Source organism: Oreochromis aureus, linkage group 10 (assembly GCF_013358895.1).
Source record: "Oreochromis aureus strain Israel breed Guangdong linkage group 10, ZZ_aureus, whole genome shotgun sequence".
Lineage (NCBI taxonomy): Eukaryota > Metazoa > Chordata > Actinopteri > Cichliformes > Cichlidae > Oreochromis > Oreochromis aureus.
In genome coordinates this window covers 14,643,324-14,658,375 of record NC_052951.1, presented here as the reverse complement: position 1 = coordinate 14,658,375, position 15,052 = coordinate 14,643,324, and the positions used below count along the sequence as shown (strand labels likewise).

The 15,052-nt window shown below is 40.7% G+C and overlaps 1 protein-coding gene across 5 annotated transcripts in view; it reads right to left on the bottom strand.

Moving 5' to 3' along the window:
- nrxn2a (neurexin 2a) overlaps positions 1-15,052 on the bottom strand; it is a 128,049-nt gene that overhangs the window by 77,465 nt on the left and 35,532 nt on the right. For all 5 annotated transcript variants that reach the window (XM_039618668.1, XM_039618672.1, XM_039618670.1 and 2 more), the window contains 3 exons: positions 11,783-12,084; positions 6,477-6,638; positions 203-632 (listed from right to left, as the gene is read on the bottom strand). In XM_039618668.1, the coding sequence (XP_039474602.1) occupies positions 203-632; positions 6,477-6,638; positions 11,783-12,084 (894 nt within the window). The remainder of the gene's footprint in view (positions 1-202; positions 633-6,476; positions 6,639-11,782; positions 12,085-15,052) is intronic.

Below are 15,052 nucleotides of genomic sequence, written 5' to 3'. Positions count from 1 at the left end.
TAAAAGCTAATATGCATGCATGTTTCACCGCAGTGAATAAAAAACAGGAGCGTGCCAGAGTGACTGTATCCACGCTGACATATGGCGATTTCACAGCTTGGAACCCTTTGTAGCCTGCTCCACAGCTAAAACTAGAGAAACACGGCAGCAGAAGCAGACAGAAGGCGTACCCCGCTTTCACAAAAACACAACATTGACTTACCATTGCGCCCTTTTCTCTGGAAGTCCACATGGCACCATTCGCCATCATTGAGCCTCTTGCTACTGGCTTTCATCTTGATGCTGCCAGAGCCCATATCCATGACGAGGAAGAGAAATCCGTCGAGCAGCTCGATGGCAAAGAAGTCGGCCCGGGGCTTCCTATCAGGCTGCGTGCCCTGCAGGCTGCCATGGCTGAACAGCATAAGGCCGCTGGGCTCTGTGGTGCGGAAGTCGAAAGATATGGACCCCGTTTTCTTTGTGTTCCACCTGGGCAATGTCAAGTAGGCAGACGGCGTGTCGAAGGTGACCGGCTCCAGGGCTTCCACATCCTCGCAGCTGAATATCAGGTCACCATGGATACTGATCTTGGGGTCTCGCTGTTCAGCCAGCCGTGACAGCTCGAGTCTAAACTCATTATTCTTGTAGACCACCTAATAAATGAGAGAGATGTCGTGGTGAGATGACAGCTGGAAAAGCGGAATGAATTTAGTGCAAAGGTTGAATATTAGTCATCAATAAACACGACAATCAATAGGACACAGCAGCCGACAACATGGTGAATCATTCCTGAACCCGGAGCTGAGACAGAAAGCACTTTAGTGATTTTACTTGGATTTCATTTGAAATAAACTGAGACCATTTATTTTATGTCTGGAGAAGCAATTAATTACATGAAATTATACATACACATATGTATATATATATATATATATATATATATATATATATATATATATATATATATATATATATATATATATATATATATATATATACACACACACACACACACGTGTGTGTATATAGGTTGTTTATATATCATATTGCATATCGATGCAGAGACTGAGAAAGCACGCACAGTTCAGTGCATTTGTTCTGCAGGATTTCAGGTACATCATAAAAATATTTTAATTACCAACAAATTATGAGGAGATTATCACGAGACAACAAGAAGGCAGCAGGTGTTAAACCGCTTGTGAAATTGCAAAAAAAAAAAAAAAAAAAAAGAAAAATGCATTTAGATTTAGATGCAAATGCTTATATTTTAGACATTTAACTGGCTCATTTAGGAATGCACAATGGGTCTGACATAATCATCTTAAATTCAGAGCGGAGGAACAGGAGGAGGAACACTGCACCCACACGATGGCAAACAATTTGGTGTATTTATACCGAGGTAAACTGGAAGAGATCAAGTCAAGGCAGAGATGGTGAGTGGGAGAGAGGCGGCCTTGACCCTTTACAAGCTCAGCGCGAAATTTATTATTTAAAATGGGTAAATTTAGTAAACATGCACTCGTGATCTGCAGAACAGTCGTTAAAAAAATAAATAAATCCCATTTTGCACTCCGGCATGAATAAATGTACATGAGAAACTCATTTGCCTTTGAGGAATATCTTGCTGGTGATTTAATATTTTAGTGAAATACAAAAACAACCTTTTGTACATATATTTACTTGCATATACAAGACTCCAGATAGACAATGCCCTGTTTTCAACATAAAGCATACTGGGAGAGAATGCCTGTGCAGGCTTCTTTGTCTTGTTGTTGTATTTTCTGCTTTCATTCTGGCTTCATCAATATGCACAGTAGGAAACCACGGTCCTTGTCTCATTTTGTATCAGTTGTAAGTCACCCCGAGCCCACTGTTATCTGCCACATCACTCTGCAACCAGTCACTGCCTGAGGTGACACACCACACAGCACAGAGGACTAACAGCAGAGCTGAGAGGCAATTTGAGCCAATATCACACTTCACACTGCCTCAGTGTGACTAATTAAGCAGTGAAATCAGATGGCGAAACTGACCATCGAGAAATGAGTGTAACAAGCAATTTTAAAATGGGAAGACAGTCAATCAAGGCAGTCACTTACACAAAGAGGGAACAGCGTGTTTTCAGTAAACAACCAACAACACCAGCGAAAACGCACAGATGGCTACAAAAAGACACTGTGACCTCTGCAGGGCTATTATATAAGCCAAAGGACAAAGCAAGAAGCGGAATCCTATTTCACCAATTCAGATGCTTGTTGTTTGTGACATGGATTACAGAGTATCCCAAAACACAAGAAATAAAGCCCTTTAGTGCTAACCGGCAAAGTCCCTGTGTCATTTATGTTCAAAAAGTACAGAATAACAAACTGCATGACAATGAAGACCTTCTCTTCTCCCAACAGCTGTGTGAAGACGTTCTCCATAGCCAAATTGGGTGCAATCTGTGAAGCATTAAAGTACACGTAGCTAATGGTTAGGCATGCGATATCTGGAAGGTACACGCACGGCAGCATAATAAAACGACATAGGGGCAACTTTGAAAAACAAATTCATCTCTGCCTGCTGGTTGTGACATTCATCTGAAGGTTTCTCCTGCAATGATGAACCTGATGGCCTCTCCTCAGCACCACATATCTACTATCCTGAAACATCTAGGGAGATTAGTCATTGCCTACGCTGTCTACATTCAGTAAAATAAGACAGAAAAAAATGAGTATTTTCCTCACTGTTCACTTTTTTCCCCCACGCGGACCAAGAGGAATACAATATGTGCCGCATGTATTTGTGAATACCTTCTACTCACCACAGAGCTTTGATTTTCGACTTCATCACCGAACTCAAGCGCTCGCTTATGGACTGACACATCTCAGATTTCCTGGCAGGCCGATCCAGTTATGATCAGCTCTGCCTGTGTCACCGCTCACACTCATTATCAGGGTTTGTCAACCCTTCCTCATGACTCTTTATCGCGTCACACTCTTCCCGCATGCCTACAGTGCGACTGTGTGACTACACACAGAAGTAGTAGGTCTAAACACCATCACCAGTCACACCGCCCACAGAGCGGAGGTTGCAGCATTGGCAGCGGTGCTGGGACAATAACCTGTCCATAAATAACATCTCCTTTTCGTTTTAGTAGATGCAAACTGCATAGTAATGATGTAGATGGTGCACTTAAAATCAGTCAGTGGAAATACTTTTACTGGGTTTAAATATTTATGTTATGAGGTTTATTAAAAAATGATTATATGTTTGTTATTGTTTGTTTACAAATGGCTTTATTAATAAATCTGTCTGTTTTAGTGTTGAATTTATAGGAAAATGTATATATATATATATATGCAAACTGTGTTGACGTTATGACTAAAAATGAATAACAGCCTTGAACATATTTAAAAATAAAAATTGCTGGCAGCTCTCTGAGACTGTACTTAGGCAGCAATTGTGCTTAAATGTCGAGCTAGAATATTCAGATGAATTTGTATGAATGCCCCTTGGAAAATTAAACCCAGCGCTGGTGGGGTGGAGGTGAGGGGGTCGGGTGGGGGCCAAGACAGGAGACTGAGCTGGAAGCGTGAGAGTGGAAGATGCTCAGATTTCCATTTCAAGTGACCGTGATGGACATTTATTGCTATTATTAAGAGCATTAGGAACACATTAAGGAAACGTTAGAGGGATCTGTTGTTTCTTATTATTGTTCATTGTGAGAAGACAAAATAAACAATAATAAATATAACTGACATACTATTCTAATTTGAATCTAGGGTGCTGTCTGTGTGCATGAGAAACGTGACACATTTACACAAATAGAGTACTAACATCGCATTCGCAGGGGGATTACTAAATGAACGTAATAACAGGAAAATCAAATGAATTGTGATTTAAAATACATTTTGTTCAAAAAACATTAGATGTTAATAATCTCTGTATGTGTGACGATGCACGTGCAGATCGGCCCACCTGTCAAGGAGGCGATAGAGACAAGGTACAGACATGCAATGCATACATGCTACAAGGTCATTATAGTAAAATTAATAATTCTGGGAATAAAGTCCAAATTTTTGGAAAAACCTGAAGTACTATTTTGACTTTAACCTCAAAATTAAGAATAATTAAATCAAAATAGAGCCTTCAAGTGTGTTTTTTTTCTTAAAGTCTCTAATATTTCATTGGTATAATATGGCTTAGGCTGAGCTCAGGTTTGGACATATGCAGAGGAGGGATGGTGGATATACTGGATGTGGAATACAAAGGATGTGGAATATGGAGCTGCCAAGCAGGAGGAAAAGAGGAAGAGTCAAAGAATATTCCTGGATGTAGTGAAGGAGGTTGTTGTGACAGAGGAGGATGTTAGGGATAAGGTGAGATGGAGGCAGATGATCCGCAGTAGCGACCCTTAAAGGGAGACTTTGAACTCGGAACATTAAGGAATATTTATGACCAAGTTACTGATGTCATACACAAAAACCTGGTGAAAGCAAAATACCTGGGCTAACAAACTTGCCCATTTATACACTGCATATTAATTTTTATATAAAATGTTTATATTTTTGACCATGGTACTACATAGAATTACCTAAATTACTTAAAATGTATTAGCAGTAACTTTCATAAGAAGTCAGGTAAAGAAAATATATATAGGAAATGGTTATCAACATGTTGTTTCAACAGGCAGTAACACAGATTGTCTTGTAACATCCATATTGTTTCCACAAGACTTGAACGCACTGAGGTCAGAAGAACAAACTCTGACTCAGGAAATAGGACTAATCCATGGAACATGTAAATGCAAGGTTTGGCACAGGGTTGCCTTGATCAAAACACTCATTCATACATAATTACCTTAATAAATTAGTACTTCATACACAAAGCCAAAGCATACAGGAATTATTGTGCAGGTATTTGGTAAAAGCAGACAAAGAACTGGACATTTTAAATTCTGACCGGCAACGAAATGTCCACAGATCACTAAAGTCATCTAAATTTATCTTGTGAGTGGGTGGGCTCGATTAACTGTAGCTAAAGTCACAACAATCCAGCTAGGCAGTCGATAGTACTCGCTTAAAAACCACAAACCTCATAACGGCAACATCAAGATAAGCATGATCCTTTTTTGGGGAACCACAGATCACCAGTCCAGTTCCTGTTGTGACATTTAAACTAGACCAGTGCACAGTAATCACAGCATATTAAATGGCCAAAACTGTAATACACCGAGCCTGGCATAGCTAAAAATCACAGATATCTCTAACTTCTTTCTGTATGCAACATCTGATTGAACTTTAAAACTTGAACGTCCATATTTTGCCTCCCAAAATCCAATTAATCAAACTATTATCTGAAGATTTCATTTCTCCACTACACCAGCTGGCTGCTTTGTCATTAGCAGTTGGCAATTTAAGCAGATTTTTCAACCGGATCCCAAAAAGAAAATGTGAAACCGAAATACGAAGAAATCTTCATGTTAGTTCAAGCAGGCCAGCACTGATGAACAAGAGCATACCCAACAATAATCAGTCCTTAATCTACTTGTACCAAGACAGTATGACAGTCCTTCTGACTGCCAAGCACTCACACTTAATGAAGCCGCTGCTCGTTATGCTCCGACCTGGCGCTGCTGTTATTAGCTTAGTCACGTTATTTCCACTCTATTTGCCTTGTGCATTATGTGTAACCTATATCTAAGTGATGTGTCTGCTCTGTCCTTGGTGCATTGTTCTCCCCGCTGAATCCAGAGGAGCTGGATTTAATGGGGATCAGGAGAGGAGGCTAGTAAGAGTTTATAAGCAATTACAGAATAAATGGTCTTATATTGTGTGACGTCAGTGTCTCTGACAGAAGTAAACTCAGCTGTATGAGCTGGGATATTAACCCTAAAGAAAGACGGCCTCCCTGATGTCTGTGTGACTTTTAAATATCAGTGTGCTGCCTGTTTAATCACGTCTCCTCCTAACTCTTTTTGGGGAAAGCATTTCTCTTATTTTAAGGCTCATGGCACATCAGTTGCTTTTTTTATGAGACGGCTCAGTTCATAAAAAATTTGTGAGACCTGGCTGAAATTGGGCATTAACCCATAATTTGCTGCTTTATCTAAACATCTAGTACCAAGTACATGATCTTTACTCGCTTGCTGAAGATAATCAATGTGACAGGTGCAGGTCAGACTTAAAGCACTTAAAAAATGCAGAAGAGGGAATGAAAACCAGCTCCAGACTGTGTTTCAGGAATGAACATGAGATGCATCTGTTTCTTATGCATATCAGTGCTACATTCTCAAAGGGGTTCCCACAGGAATCTATAAATGCATATGCTCTGCACAGCACAACCTACCAGCTGAAAGTTTCTCCTTCAAACACCCTACAACAGGAGAATCAATATCAGTGCGAGGGGTAATTTTCTATACGCAGAACATGCTCTGCTTAAAGGGTTGCGCTACCTAAGGAGGGTCGGATAGTATTTCCAGTTTGCTGCCGAAGCTGAGGTCAAGCTGTACTCACATCTTTCAGACAGCCCATGAAGTTGTTGCTGACCGGGGAGCCTGGCAGGTCAGCTGTGTTTAGGCTCCCCCCTATGTAGAAGAGATCATCAGAGCCCAGCATGGTGTTGTCCTCCTGGGTGTAGCCAGTGGTGGTGAGAATCCCGTCCACCAAGATCGTCACCTACAGGGATAAAAATCCCGTCATGTTAGGAAAATAAAATCCAAGATTTTTAAACCAAGTGGAAAGAACCGGCCTAATTATTTCATGCTTCATTTCTTGATTTGAAATGAGCATGCCGTAATGTTGGCTCTTGAAGGCAATTACAAGAACAGCTTTGAAAGGTTCACTAATCTCAACTGATCCCCGTTTCTGATAAACCAGCATGATCGTAGCGAAGTCAACATATGATAAATGTGGGCTCCGCTGATATTTTGGCTCCAAAGCAATTTGGGATGCTACAGTTAATTTGAGATTAAAGGTAACAGGATGGCAAGCTACATTTACTTGAATATTGGCACCATCAAAGCAAGAGATTTCTCCTATCAATGTCATCAGTAAACAGGGAAGAAAACGAATGGCTGAACAGGGATATACAAGTAAAAATGATATGCTTGTTGCCATGACAATAAGCCTACAGTAACAAGTATTTCTGCACAAATGTAACAGCTCCCACTTAGGGGTAATAAGTGAAAACAATTACCATTTCTTTTGTTGGGAGCATTATTCTATTTCATTTCAGGAAATTCTACAGTAGAAAGCAATTTCTTTGTATATTGCACTGCATATAATAAATATCACAAAATGCAAAACCAAACAAAATAAAGTGTTGAGCATGCATGGTCACATATTCAGCTAATTGTTCCGATGTCTCATGTTACACACAACAATCCTGAGTGGAAAGACACTGTGCATAAAATTCTTCAGTCAGATCATTAGCTTGGAAAATACCACAGATCATGCAATGTTTTCACATAGGGAGAGGATGCAAAGAGCAAAAGCCAGTACAAATCTCTATCCACTAGCTTCAGGTTATACTTGTAGGTGATCAGTCAGCAGGGCAAAAAAGAAAAACAATACCCAAACAACCTAGGAAAACAGCATAAGGATCAACAAGAGTGGAGCAAGGCAAAGGATTCACAACATGAATAAATGGCTATAATGCATTGCTACAAATGAGTTCAATGATGATCTGTAATATACTACTAGAGGGTGTAATTAGCTAACTGGGAACAGGTGGTGCAGAAAACTGGTGGGAAGGAAACAAAGTGTGGAAGGAAAACTAAGAACCAAGGATTACAAAAAACTAAAAGGAAAAAAAAAACAGGAAATGAGAAAGATGAGAGAGAGGGAACTATTTCCTAAATTCTCAAGTAAACACCCGCAGGGGAAAATAAGCATTATAAAATGTGGAATCATTTCTAGCTTCGCTTAAAAAATCATTTAAAATGTGGGACTTGTGACCCTTGCATCTCGAGAATGAGTTAACTATGTAAAAAGAACCGTCTATTTTTATGAATATCACTGGAATTTGGACATAAGAGGATGAGAGATGGCATGGTATGTTTAGGCGTCAGGTCAATAAAACAAGGTCCTGCCTTTCCATTTGCTGCTACTGGCAGGTATTGATTTCTGTCTATCTGGTACTGAAGCCTTGAGTATCTTTGGCTCGGACCTTGGACAATGAGAAGGGTTGACTGAGGGTTGATGAAACTGCACGTGAAGAAATTTCAGAAAAATGTGTTTTCATGTCTGGGAAGTGATTGATCTTGCTTTCTTATTCACTCCAAAATGTCTACAGGAGCACGGCCGATGTCTAAGATGGTGGTGACACCCAGCTACTTTACTGGCATTTGAATATCTGAGGTGAGGGATCGGTGCGTTCAAAGGTAATTACTGATTTAGGTCATTATTAATTAGAAGAGCACACTGGGAGAATATACAGGCTCCAGACCTGGATGGCACACTTTGAAGCTGACCTTTTATCATTAATTTTGCCAGCATTTCGACATCGCCAGTGTTATGTAGTGCTTATTAAATGGTAATATATATTTATGACTGTCAGTGTAGCTCAGGAGGTTTTCAAAAGAGTATTCATGAGGTACAACAACAGATAATCAGCAAGCATGTTAGTGAGTTCTGTGTTCTGAGCATGCCAATAAATAGGTGGATGCATCGATAACAAGGGTTGAAAGGCAGAGAAAATGAGCACCAACGAGTTTGCCCAAAACAGACGACACAAAAGGCAGATGGAGAGAGAGAGATAGTAATAGGAGGAACTCTAGAGTGAAAAGCACCACCGGATCTAATAAAATGTTTCCACCAGCACTCTCCTGGGAGTTACAGTTCCTCCTATCTACATGTCAGTGAGCTAACTTATCTGAGGGGAAAGCAATTTACACAGGGATCAAATGCATGCCTGAAAGCATAAGTGACGTTGTAAGCATCGGATTGCCGCTCTTCTGGAAGCCAGGCTAAGGAAATAGACGTGGAGGAGGATGCACGTTTATATGCAGGTTAGTGTGACAGGTTTAGAATATATTGGCGATGATGAGATGGTTAGATACAAAATGAGTTCTTCTTTAGAAAAGAAATCTAACATTTACATGCACTGCATGAGTCCCACTCATCTTAGGGAATATATTTAGTCTGGTTATAGTTCAAGTAAATTTACAGAGTGATCACTTTGTGGGGAAAAGAAAAGCTAGTGCCTCCTTTCCCCTTAGAAGCTCAGCTTTCTTAGGGTTTCATTATTGTACTAGAAGAAAACGTATTCTGCTGAACTCAGTTAGCTAAGATAATGGTAACAGTGACATTAACGCCATTGTCCAATGTATCTGACTAATACAGAGCATACTGGAGCATATTGGTCAGATACACAGTGAGAGCACAATTTAGGGTGGATGCACTCTTAGCTTACGCTTAGCTTAAAGTGAACATATAACAGATTTGCTGGAGAAACATAACTGACAGCTAAATAAACATAAACACAGCTAGAAGAGAGTGAATGACCATTATATTATCTGTTACTGCGCTGTGTGTAAATACACTGAACTGCTACTTCATCAGGCACAGCTGTTCATCTGCTCGTCAATGCAAATATCGAATCAGCCAATCATATGGCAGCTACTCAGTGCATTCAGGCATGTAGACATGGTCAAGATGACCTGCTAAAGTTCAAACTGGGCACCGGAATGGGGAAGTAAAGGTGATTTAAGTGACTTTGAATGTAGCATGCCTGTTGGTGCCAGATGGGCTGGTCAGAAAATGGACCTATTTTTGTGTCTAGGGTTTACCAAGAAGGATTAGAAAAAGAAAAAAAACTGAGTGCATGCCAAAGCTTGAAGCATAAGGCTACAGCAGCAGAAGACGACCACACCTGTGCCTTAGCTTTCAGCTAAGAACAGGAAACTGAAGCTCAACAAAAGTGGACAATAGAAGATTGGAAAAATGTTGCCCAGTCTGATGAGTCTGCTGTCTACTGCAACATTTAGATGGTAGGATCAGACAAACAACATGAAAACATAGATCCATCCTGCCATGTATCAGTAGTTCAGGCTGCTGCTGGTGGTATAATGATATGAGGAATGTTTTCTTGGCACATTGTTACCCCTTTAGTACTAATTAAGCATCATTTAAACATCACAGCCTACCAGAGTATTGTTGCTGACCATGCCTACCCCTTTATGACCACAATGTACCCATCTTCTGATGGGATGCCCAGCAGGAAAATACACCATGTCACAAAACTCAAATCATCTGAAACTGATTTTTTGAACATGTCAATGAGTTCACTGTACTCAAATGGCCTCAACAGTGGCAGATCTCAATCCAACGGAGCACCTTTGGGACGTGCTGGCACGCGAGATTCGCCTCATGGATGTGCAGCTGACAAAATGAGCTTGTTATCATGTCAATATGGAACAAAATCTCAGAAGAATGTCTCCAGCTGACAAGTTTACAACACCAGTATCAATACCCCATCCACCAAATGAGCACTTTTGCAGTCATTATACTGTTTCTTTTTTTTTTTTTTTACAGGAATTGACGAGCGAGGAGTGGCTCTGACTGTGAAACCCTGTAAGGTCGCTACTTGTCACTCAAAAGGTAATCAGACCAAAATCAAACCCTGCTTTATTTTCCGCCAGCAATTCAAGGGCATTTCCATTTGTCATTAGGACTCCTGACAGTTGTAAACACCTAATTATACTCGTCTTATGAATCTTTTTTTTCTTCACTAGCTTGTCTATCTGCAGTTTGTTGCTGCAGTTATGAGCAACAGGGCTGTTGCAGTGGTGACAATGCAAAAAAAATTTGTGAGACCTAAAGAAATGAGTAATTATGTGTGGGCTTGTTCCTGCAAGCAACCACTTTACATTACACTCACTCCCACTTATTCAGTGTCCATACCAAAAAGTGCAGCTGTAAGGTATTATATGAGGAGACTAATAGAATAGCAGAATGATGCAGTCAAAGAAGAATGCCAGTGGGGTAACATTTAATGTAACGGACACATCCTTGCAGTAAATTAGACTGGGAGTTCAGTGCCTTGTCCTGACTGCTAATGATACGAAACCTTAAGGCCGAATTGTACTTGGCTGGAGTACAATAGGTACAGCACTACATTGTTGGACACGTGCACTGGCTGTATTCATTATTTAAGCTCTGCTTTCTCTCGCAAGGGCTCCATATACTGCTGCAATGTTACATCAGTGGCTAAAGCTGCAAAAAAGATATTTTTGCACTCTCCGTTCAAGAGTTAGTAATGAACAGGCTCCTGATATCATCACTACTGTGGGACGAATGAATAGAATGAATAATGAGTTAAGTTTTTATTACAAAAAATGTATTAAAAGAATATATGACAATCTTGTGGGTGCAAAAAGGAATCAGTTCTCTGAATTAAGAAAAAGAGTGATTTCTAGAAATGCAATCTAGGGGCAATGACCTAATAGACGCTTGCAATATCAGGATAGGGAATGTGGCAGCAGAAGCATTCAACAGAATCCAACACAGTATTTGTTTACTGCCAGTTCACACTGCCGCAGGTTAATAGCAGCCTATCTAAACTCTATTTGCAAAAGACTGCCATTTCCTGCAGCTCATAAGAATCAGATCCAAATCTTTTTTATATTAATAAGCTGAAAGATACACTTTAAATACTGTTACAATACTGTGTACAGTGACTGATTTCTCATCATCTCATACAGATTGCTTGCAGACTGCAATCATATCGTCTTCTGCGTAAATACAATCTACACATTTTACAAAAAACTGCAACTTTCTTAAGCAGAATACAAAATCATAAGTAATGGATGTATACACACCTGACGGAGGTTGCGCGTCACACGAACATCATGCCAGATATTGTCATTAAACCTCCCACTGGTTGGTTCCACCAGGGCTTCAAAAGCCCCAGAGCCCAGGTTGATGACCAGCCACAGAGCGCCATTCTTCAGAGACAGGTTGACATAGTCAGCTGACTTCCCCGTGTGGAGCAGCAAGGCGTTCCTCTGCAGCGTCCGGAAGGACAGCGTGATCTCGTCCAGGTTACTCTGAATGGGAGTCTGGGATAGGTTGTAGCTGAAGAACTCATTGCCTTTAAAGGTGGCCACTGACTCCTCCTGCCCTGAGAGTCAAAGAGAAACAGCTTAGATAATTGTTCCTCTCATCCAGCTTAACTTTTACTTATCTACTGGGTACATTCACTACTTTATTTTGCTAAAATAGAGGAGGCTTGGTGGGTGATATTAGAGGCTAAAATGAGCGGAAAATGCAGCGTGCAGTATTGCTTCGGAAACATTTCACTAAGACCCACTTGAACAGACCATGTGTGTATTTTGTAAAGCTATTGAAACATTACAAAGTCACTATACAGTCAGATGAACAAGTGTACATTTCAGCGTGCTGTTTCCATAGTAAAGTAGGAGTCTGCTGAAGCTTTATGTCTTTTTCTTTTTATTAACATATGTAGTGAAAAAAAAGGCCGCAATAAAGTGATCCTTACTGACAAGTACTTTCATTGTAGTCAAAGCCTAATGAAGTGCATTCATCTTTCATAAGACCGACATAAAAACACACTAGAGCTACAGCATTACACCAAATCCTCAGCTGAGAATGGTCCTGATCCAGACATATGCACTTTTTACCCTTATTTGAAGAGAATTTGCTAAAAAAATAAAAATACAACGACAGCTGCTTTATCCTTTATTCAGCAGTTTTTTTAAATGCCAATATCAACGTTTAAGGCTTGGCTAAACATTTAATTCACACTCACATTCCAGGGAATGTCCACTAGGTAATGCACACAGTGAAATATACAGAAGGGAACTTCACCAACTGTTCCGAGGGAAGCAGATGGAGCTTGATTAAAGATGTTGTTTTTGTATTTGTCAATGTTTCTTAGAATTCCACATGTTAGCAATTTTTCTCAAGCAACCCCATCAATGTATCCTTGATGGCAAACATCACACGGCACGTAAATAATAAATCATTCTTGACAGTTTACAGCTCATTCAACAGTTATGCTGCTAATACACCTTCCACAAGGTGACAGTTTTTTATTTGGTTTTTTTTTCCAATCCAAGACCTCACAGGCAGCCCTACTGCACACTAAATTAGAAAGACACACTGAATTTTGTTTTGCTTCATAATTCACGAAGGCCTTCCGTGGACGTACAACCTTTCACCATCAAATTCCAAGTTTAGTTTTTCTGATATTGAACCAAAGTTTTGCTTCGGGAGTAACACTAACAACTTTACAACACATAGTAGGGCTGCTGTCCTTTGCTCTTTATGAGCTACTAAGCAAGCTGTTTCAAGCTACAAGGATAAGCTGACCCTTTAGTCGATGCTTGTTTGTTTGCACAGCAAATGTCAGCTTTGGTACTCAGGGGCCAATTTAAGGCTGCAGGATGAGCGATCCTGTTAGTCTGTATTGTTTGTGCAGTGTAGTCGCTCAACTCTTGAGCACACAGCTACTCGTTGAGCTACTGGCGCGGAGCATGAATGCAAACTTCCTCATTTGGCTGACGTTTAAGGTGTAAAGTAGAAACAAGTGGAGCCAATAGTGACAGTTACAACTAAAGGGAAATTATAGCACTTGAACTAAAAGTGCCTTTGTGTCATTTTTCATTTAACCTAAATACAGAAGGATTTATCATAAGAGATAAACCTTAATGACAAGAAGATTTGCACCTAAGCTGTGCACATTCTACAGAACGCAATCTGCCTAATAGGCTTCCTGTCATTCTGTGATGAAGATGTCCCCAGCGTGACCCTGAATCTGTCTTGAAGGTCTCTCTTGAAATGGGAGGGGTAGACGGCCTATAGCTCTGCTTTTCAGCTCTCCTAGAAGGTGTCCTACTGTCTGCAGCAATAATGTTTACCACTCTGTAAAAAAAAAAGAAAAGAAAAAAGGAACAAGAAAAAAAAGGAAATAGTAGCTTTGTTTTGTCTGACACCAGACAGACTTTGGCACTAACTCCAAGGAAATATCTTCAAAGACCCTGGCTGCAGTCGGTACTCCAGCTAAAAGATGCTGCTGGAGCAGTTTAGCACTTTATGCATGTTATAGCTATACAAGGGTGGGGCGTCGGAGAGTGAGGGGGATGGATGGGCCGTCCACTCTCTTGGATTCAGCTATAAGACCATTGTGCTGAACCACGTCTCGATGTAAATGGAAACACATCAATGAAAAAAGGAGGCTCAGCAGAAAATAACAGCAGCACCGACAATCTCTACACGCCTCTCCTGCTTCTCATCTCATTGTGACATGCGCCACCTTGCCCCCACTCCCGTCTTACTATACACCATTCAATCTACTTGCAGCCCAAGGTTTTGAATCCATAAATTCCCTCTAAATTCACGATACAAATACAAGCGAGTCCTTCTAGAAGGACACTGCTCATGGCCAATCCAATGAAGCATGCAGCTACAAAATATGGAGAGTGAAAGCATCCTGGATGTTACTATAACACCGGATAACTCTAAGACAGCAAGTGTAAGATTTATCTGTAATTCTCCTGCTGGGAGCTATACATAAGCTCCTGATGGTCATACCATGAGGTGAGAAAAAGGGTTCAGCCACCAGGTGAGAAGACTGTTACTATTAGACAAATTCCACCACTCACGCTGCTCATTAATATTAAGGTTTACAGCAGAGTAATTTCAAAATGATGCAAAGCCGGGGGCACAGATGCAGCCGGTAACGTTTGTCTGTGGCTCAGAGGCGGGGACTGGGTTATCAGGCAGAGTGCGAGCAGGCTGTGGGGCAGCAGCTGACCACTGGTGTGTAGCTCTGTAGGTGGTCATCAAGCTACACCTGTGCCTGAATAATCTCATCTGGGTGCACACGCTGGCGAAGGAGTGTGGGAGTGAAATATTCACAAGCTGCCGCTTCTCAATTTCCAGAAGTCTGCATATTTGTGGCAAAACAAATAGAGACTAAGTCTGAGAGCTCGCTCAAGTATGCGCCCCGGGGCTGAAGGTGGAACACAGTTAATAACAAATGTTTGTTATAACATGAGATGGTTGAATAAAGCCTTGATGTCTCATGTATATCCCATGAGGTCAGACGTGCAGCGCTCCGTGTTGCC